This window comes from Echinops telfairi, unplaced genomic scaffold (genome assembly GCF_000313985.2).
Source record: "Echinops telfairi isolate 266 unplaced genomic scaffold, ASM31398v2 ScPeMD7_31;HRSCAF=116, whole genome shotgun sequence".
NCBI classification, from domain to species: domain Eukaryota; kingdom Metazoa; phylum Chordata; class Mammalia; order Afrosoricida; family Tenrecidae; genus Echinops; species Echinops telfairi.
In genome coordinates, this window is record NW_022103928.1 from 39,183,270 (window position 1) to 39,191,101 (window position 7,832).

At 34.6% G+C, this 7,832-nt stretch overlaps 1 protein-coding gene across 4 annotated transcripts in view; it reads left to right on the plus strand.

Annotated features, from left to right (window-relative positions):
• LMBR1 (limb development membrane protein 1) overlaps positions 1 to 7,832 on the plus strand; it is a 160,872-nt gene that overhangs the window by 105,141 nt on the left and 47,899 nt on the right. For all 4 annotated transcript variants that reach the window (XM_030885593.2, XM_045289917.1, XM_004702332.2 and 1 more), the window contains one exon: positions 1,915 to 1,987. In XM_030885593.2, coding sequence (XP_030741453.1) covers positions 1,915 to 1,987 — 73 coding nt within the window. The remainder of the gene's footprint in view (positions 1 to 1,914; positions 1,988 to 7,832) is intronic.

Genomic DNA, 7,832 nt, shown 5'->3' on the forward strand with positions numbered 1-7,832 from the left:
TTGGTAGTTGTGGGGAGGAAGCGTTTAAGAACTAGAGGAAGGTTGTGAGTTTCATTGTTGCTATACTGAACCCTGAGTGACTCATCTCCTCCCCACTACCCCTCTGCAAGGGATGTCCAGTTATATTTTGTCACAGGACTCACTATGAGTTGGAATCAACTTGATAGCAAACAAAAACAACAGATGCTAAGAAAAGTAAAAATGATCAATTCTGATCCAAATGGTGGAATATGATGAGAAAAATTGATTGGAAAGCAAACCAAAAACTGGTGGTGTGGATTATGTTTTGTGCTGCTAACTGCAAAGTCAGCAGTTTGAAACCACCAGTTCTCACTCAGAGGAGAGAGTTGAGGCTTTCTATTCCTGTAAAGATTTATGTTCTCCAAAATCCACAGGGAAGTTCTACTCTGCTCTATAAGGTTGCCATAAGTCGGAAACCACTCAATGGCAGTGAGTTTGGTTTTTATGCATGGACCACAAAGGTATTGTCTCTATGTCTCACCTCCACCCTGTTTACTTTTCCCTTAATTCACTGCATTCCTGCCCATCATTTCAACGGACTGAGTGCTTTCCTACTTTTAGAACCACCATACATTCTAGCACATGTTTTGACCCTTTTCAGTTTGAAAATTGTCTCTCATGACCTTCCTAACTAGAAGATCTTCCCTTAAGTAGATCTTCACTTCCCCTTTTTACCCATTCCATAACTGTACTCTTCCAGGATAGTCATTCTTAATGATTGTATGTGTATTAGTTTATTTGTATTTTATTTATTAGCCTACATTAAGATAGAGACTGACCTTACGTATTCCAGTGATTAGTTAAGTTATAAGCCAGAACTCTAAAAATAAATCCTCCCTGCTTTTAAGTTGATTATGACTCATAATGACCAATGTCTCTCTTTATATAAGCCATGAGAGACTATAAACTATAAATATTTGTCAGAAAACTGGGGAGTTTTAAAATATAAATTTTATATAAATTTTGTACCTAATAGGGATTATATTATTTGAGAATCGGTTGTCTAAAAATACCTAAAAAGGGAGCTGAAAGACAGTTTATGTATAGAATTTCTATCCTCTTGTCTATTTACTCTTTGCCTTTTTTGAGGGTGGGGGTAGGAAGCAAGGAATAAGTAATTTAGATTGAACTGATACAGAGCATTGATATGATATGAATTCTTTTAAGTTTTCCCCAGAGCCAAGAAAGTAGTTAGGATTATTTCATAGAAGGATAGCTGTGTTAACAAAGCTAGAATTAAACAAATTTAGGGTTTTGTTTATTTTTAAGGGTCCAAGATTATATCTCATACTTTGAAAATCAATTAGTGCCTTTTTTATTGTAGGGTTGTATGACTTAATGGTGAATGGTTTCTATTTAAGCATATAATTTCTCTAGGTTATTCTGTTTATAGGGTAGTTTTGGTAATACTAACATTTATATTGGAATATTTTTATTGCAGAAAGATGATGTAAATGGATATTTCATGGTAGTGATTAAATATATAGATTTCCTATTTTAGACATTCTGTAAATAAAAATAAGAAAACAAATGCTAGAGTGGATGATCTATTCCTTCTAGTTCTAAATGTTGGCTTGTGCATAGAAAAGTATTACTGTGTTTAAAAGCTTTTTGATTATATGAAATTCACATATTTTGTTATCATTGAGAGAACAATAGAACTCGTTAATTTATCCTTTAAACTTTACAAATATCCAATATAAAATGCATGTAGTCTTTTTAATAATTTGTGATGTTTAACTATATATTAAAATAATCTTTATTGATAAATAAAATAGAACATTTTAATTGGATTCTCAGTAATTTACATGACCACATTATCCAAATAATAGAATATCCTAAACATTCTCATCAGCACTCGTTTTTTATGTATTCTTTGTTTTTAAAATTTAGATTCTGGAAGACTTGGATGAACAGATTTATATTATTACTCTTGAGGAAGAAGCACTCCAGAGACGACTAAATGGTATGTGAACATTGCATATTTCACCCAGAATTTAGTTTTTTTTTAGTTCAACAGACAAGTTATTGTAGATGTGGGGATTTGGGAGTACAAAAAGAAATCTTTCAATGTTTTATGCTGTTGCAAGAGATCATGACTTGGTAGTAACATGTGAACTTCCCAGAGAAGAAAGATTTGCCTAAGACCAGAGGCATTTTGGTAAAGTCAGGCTAGCCCTTAAGTGAAGTTAGTTTTGTAGCAAGGCCAGTTCAGTTCTGAGACATCCACCACTAAGGGAGCAGATGTATCTCTATTACAGACTTAATAGATTTTAATCATTATGACTTCTTTCTTGTTACTTAAGTTTTGTGTGTTTACATGTTGCTTTACTGTCTGTCGGATTCCCACTTCATTTCCCCCCCTCTTCAAAATCTTAATTTTAGGTAAATAGTAGTTTCTTTGCCTCTAAGGTGCCAAATTCGACACCTGAGCTTTACTTTGGAATTCTTTTGTTATTTGGGAATGTTGTAACCAAGTAAGCATGTCAAGGATTTTATTTGTTAAAGTTTTCTTTTTATCCTTGTTAGCTCCCAATTTCCTTCCAACCTCCCCATCCATGCCCTTAGGTATTATTAAGCCAGTCGCTGTCTCTCTAGATTTACGTATCCTGAATGTCATACTCAGAAAATGATACAAAACACAAACAGGAAATGAATAAAACCCTACAACAATGACAAAACTAAACAGAAAAACCTTAATTAAAAAGAAAGTAGAACATATTAAATACAAATATAAAGTTTAGTTTCTAATGACTAGTCATTTTTTCCCCTTAAGAAAGGAATTTTTGTTACAGTTTGAGTAACAGTTTATGGAGCAAATTAGCTTTCTGTTCCATAATTCATTCACACAAATGCTTATTTATGACACTGATGGCAATCCCTACCATATCACAGCACTCTTGCCACTTTCTCTTTGTGTTCCACTCACTGTTCTTTCCTATCCCACCCTCCCTTCTAAGCTGAATCCTTTGGCAAATTCTGCCCCATGGATATCAGGTGGTTGGCTGTTTTAAGGAATAACTTGCCTCCCAGGTACTATTGTTTACCTTGTAGGCCTGTTTGTTGTTTGGCTGAAAGTCAAACCGTGGGTAAAGATTCAGTTCTAGGCTTGAAGAGCATCTAAGAACCATAGTCTCAGGATTCTGTCAGTCTATTGGACTAGTAGGCCGGGTAATTTTTTTTTTTTAATTTGTTCCACATTTTTGTTTCACTCTATCCAGGACATCCTATTTGGATCCCTTTCAGAGTAATCAGCAGTGGGTGGCCACGCTCTATCTAGTTTTTCTAGTCTCAGGGTTGCAGAGGTAGAGATTCTCGTGGCCCATTTGTCTCTCAATTGTTACTGTACATTTTTCATTTTCTTCACTGTTCTTTACTACTGATGTGAGACCAATAGTTACATCTTAAATGACTATGACTAGTCAGTTTTCTTTTTTTTTTTTTTACTTTTAACTTTTCTTTTTTTTTTTTTTTAAACATTTTATTAGGGGCTCATGCAACTCTTATCACAATCCATACACACATCAATTGTGTAAAGCGCATTTGTACTTCATTCTCAAAACATTTTCTCTCCACTTAAACCCCCGACGTTAGGTCCTCATTTTTCCCCTCCCTCCCCGCTCCCCCTTCCCTCATGACAAAGGTAAAATTTTTTCAAATTTTACTTATCTGAGTCTCACCTTGCCTTTCCACCTCATACCCATCTTACCAACATACCCATCTTACCAACAAGAACCGAGTAGTGCTCTTTGAGGGGGGGTTCCAAGACTGTAAATCTTTCCAGGAATTCACAGCTTCATCTTTTCCTGCAGAGCAGCTGGGGGTTTTAATTCACCAACTTGGCTGTTAGCAGCACAATGTGTGTAAGCCACAGTGCCATAAAAATGTTGGGGGGAAAAAGCCAGCTGATACCAAGAGCTCAAGTAGAAAGCAAATGTTTTGAGAATGATGATGGCAACAAATGTACAAAGGTGCTTGACACAATGGACGGAGGGATGGATAGTGATAAGAGTTGTATGAGCCCCCAATAAAATGATGAAAAAAAAGAGCCCTAACCAAAATCAATATATCAATAGCTAACTATATTTCAAAATTATAATTTGAGAGTAGCTGTAAAATCAAAGGTTACTTCAAGTATAAAATATTTTTGAAAGTAGGAAGAAATGTATCTGCTTTCTAAAATTATAAATAGTGAATTAAATCATCAATACAAAAGTAGTGATGGTATTTATAAGGGTGCTGGGGGGTGATGGCAGGAGAGGCATAATGGGGAACTGATATTAAAAGAGTACAAAGAAGAAAATGTTTTGAAAATGATTGTGATATAGTGACCCTGCTTGATGTGACTGGATTATTGAATGATATGATACCTGGATTATGTCCTAAAGAAAGAGATTTTCACATTGGATTTATTCTAGAGAATTCTTGTCAGTGGAAATATTTGTACTTTGATACAAATAAACTTTAGATTGAAACTCAATCTTTTATTCTTATATATTGGCTAAAGCAACTTGAATATTTAAGCCCATTAATTCCAGAATTATAAACTTGACTATCAGCTTTATACTACTTCATCAAACTAATAAAAATCAACAAGTCTATTGTGTTTATATAATCATGCTATTATGTAATAAATATGTCTGAATTTTGAAGCATAAATATGAAGCTCTTTGCTGTGGTATAGGATTATGCAGAACTTTCTGCTTAAGTGTATGCTATTTATATTTCATGTATCAAGAGGCTAACATCCAAACTAAAAACCAAACTCACTGCTATTGAGTTAATTCCGACTCATGGTGACCTTATAGGACAGGGTAGAAATGTCTTTGTGGGTTTCCAAAACTATACTTTTTTATGGGAGTAGAAAGCCTCATCTTTCTCCTGCAAGTATATGCTATTTATATTTTATCTATCAGGAGGCTAACATCCAAGAAGAGTTAAATATAGTACTCCGTGAATTGGAATTAGAAGTATATTCCATGGAGTTGGAAGTCTATCTAATAAACAAATACAAAAACATAGCTTTATAGCTTTTTGTTTTTCTTCACATTTCCCTTCCCTAGTAGAAAAAAAGCCATTCCAAAATAACTTAAAATTCTTTAGGATTCTTAAATTTAAAAGTGGTTCATTTTATTTAAAGAATTTCAAAAGGAAATGCTTACTAGAAGGCTTACTCTTATTACAAAGGAAGCTGTGCCAAGATAAACAAAACATTCCAGTGCACATAGGATTGTTAATAAGGAAGAAATGAGATGGTTTGTGTTTGTGAAGAATTAAGAGTGATATGTTAGCTGATGTAAAATATAATCATATTTTACTGGTCACTGCTTTTCTTTTGGTAGGTTATCTATAAAATCTTTTCAATAAAACTTTTAAATGATATGTCAGGATAATTCTAGTAGCCCTGGTGGTATAGTGGTTATGTGTTGGGCTGCCAACTCCAAGTTTAGCAGTTTGAAACCCCCAGCTACTCCATGGGAGAATCATGGGAGTTTCTACTCCCACAAAGCGGTGGAGTATTGGAAGCTCACAGAAGCAGTTCTACTCTGTCCTAAACGGTCACTAAGAGTTGACATTGACTTGATGGCAGTGAGTTTGGGGTCGTTCTTTTTGGAGGATAGTTATGACTTTGTGTTTGCTGCTGGTTAGCCATTATGGACTACTTCAGGTGGACAATAATAGGCCAGGGTATTTGTGTTTCTCATGTACCATAAATACCTCTAAAGAAAAAAAAAATCAATATTTACCTAATAATGGCATACTTTATTTATAGAGTACTTTTATCAAGCTGTGTCAAGATGGGTTAGATTTTATGATTTTCTATATTTAAAGAAAATATAATTTGTACGAAGTTAATAAAATTAACCATTTCCATGGATTTAATTTAATCTACTTTTACTTTAAATATGTTTCATTCTAACAATTATTTTATATGTGAAGTTGTGAAAAACAAGCTACACACAAAAAGAGTTTTCTTTTTCTTTGCAATGCTGGGCTACTAAAAGTAATTATAGAATGAGAGAAAAAACATTTTTTTGGGGGGAAGAGACCAAAAGGCCATGCTGGTTTATCACCAGAATTCTTGGTGATTGAATATTAAAAACCTTACTAATGAAATGTAGAGTGAGCTTTTCTTCATGTGTGTGGGTGTGTGTGAGATGTTTTGCAGTCATTTTGGGGTTATCTATCTGATTTGAACTATGCTTAGCTATATAGTTACTGAAAAACAATGGATACTTGAACAATATCAAGAATAGCTGTGGTTTAGAAATGAACAGTTTTTAAGATGGAGTGTGATTTATTGTGGTTTTATTATTGGAGGTAGATTTTCTTGCCCAATTTAAAAAATATCAATGTAGTTTTATGATGGAATGCATGTCTTTGACCTTTTCATTGATCCTATGTGGTGCTTGATGGTGCTAGAAACTTAACATTTTTTTGAAGTTTTAATCTTGTTAATATTATTATTGCTTATAGAATATGTTGTTAAAATAAGGCTAATGTGTATACTGTTTTGATGCTAATCAGTATCTTAAAGAAGCTACACTTTGATCTTCTAAGCATTAGACTTTGTGTAGGAATATTAAGACTCTGAGTGTCAATGCCATAGACTAGATGACTAAAGAAAAGAGAAAGAAAACTTTCGAATCTACAAAGATTTTGTGCAGTACTTGAACATTTGCAAAGTTCTGTGTGAGCATGAAGACAGAAGGAGCCCTGAGCTCTATGACAGCTGGTAAAGAGCCCCCTCTTAGTACCCTCATCATTATGGCAGAGATATCCAGAAGCTCACTCTGATTCAAACAAGAATCCCACTCTTTCCTGTCTTTTAAAACACAGCCTCACCTTCACTGGGTGCCTTAAGAGCACCTGGAACTAATGATAATATTATCACCCTACTGGTATCCTGGTTATCAGGTCCTTCACATCTTGGAATCTCTTCCCGAAATGCTTCTTTATATCCCCAACTATGTAATTTCTGTCAATATGGCATATGCTGCAATTCTTTTCTAGTATATATAGTTAGCTAGGAAGACCTCTCTCTACTTTTTAACCTCATTTCTTTGTTCTTTATAACAGAACTCACAAGAGTTGTTTATCATAGATTTCAGTTCGTTGCTTCTGTTTTGTTTTGAACTCACTCTTGCCTCCCTTATTCTACATAGACTACCTTTTCCTACTTTGTTTGTTCCATTTACCTATCAGCAAAGCCTCTGTATCCTCATTCTTCATCTTGCTTGAAGAAACTTAGCTCTACCTAACACCCTTTGCTTTTCCTGTAACTTTGCCATATAGTGGTTCTGTTCTTACTCCTATTAACAGCAATAAAAAAAAATACATAGCATAATTTAGTAGTTCAACATATCACTTTCCAATACTGCCTCTTATTTCTGTTTAGTTCACTTCCTCTAGTATTTTATCTTCTACAGTTCTTCCATAGAGTTTTAACATTCAGCCTTTTGTACTTAGAAAGGAAGGACTTTCTATTCCCCAAAAGAATTGCAGTCTTGGGAACTCATGGGACAGTTCTACTTTCCCCTATAAAATGTCACTTATAGCTTGAAGGTAAACAAGAGGCCATCTAGCTCAGAAGCAACAAAGCCCACATGGAACAACATATCAGCCTGTGTGATCACGAGGTATCGAAGGCATCACTGAAGACAAATGGGTGCATAAGCAAATGTGGCAAAGAAAGCTGATGGTGCCCAGCTAGCAAAAAGTATAGCATCTGGGGTCTTAAAGGCTTGAAGGTAATCAAGCGGCCATCAAGCTCAGAAGCAACAAAGCCCACATGGAAGAAGCACACCAGC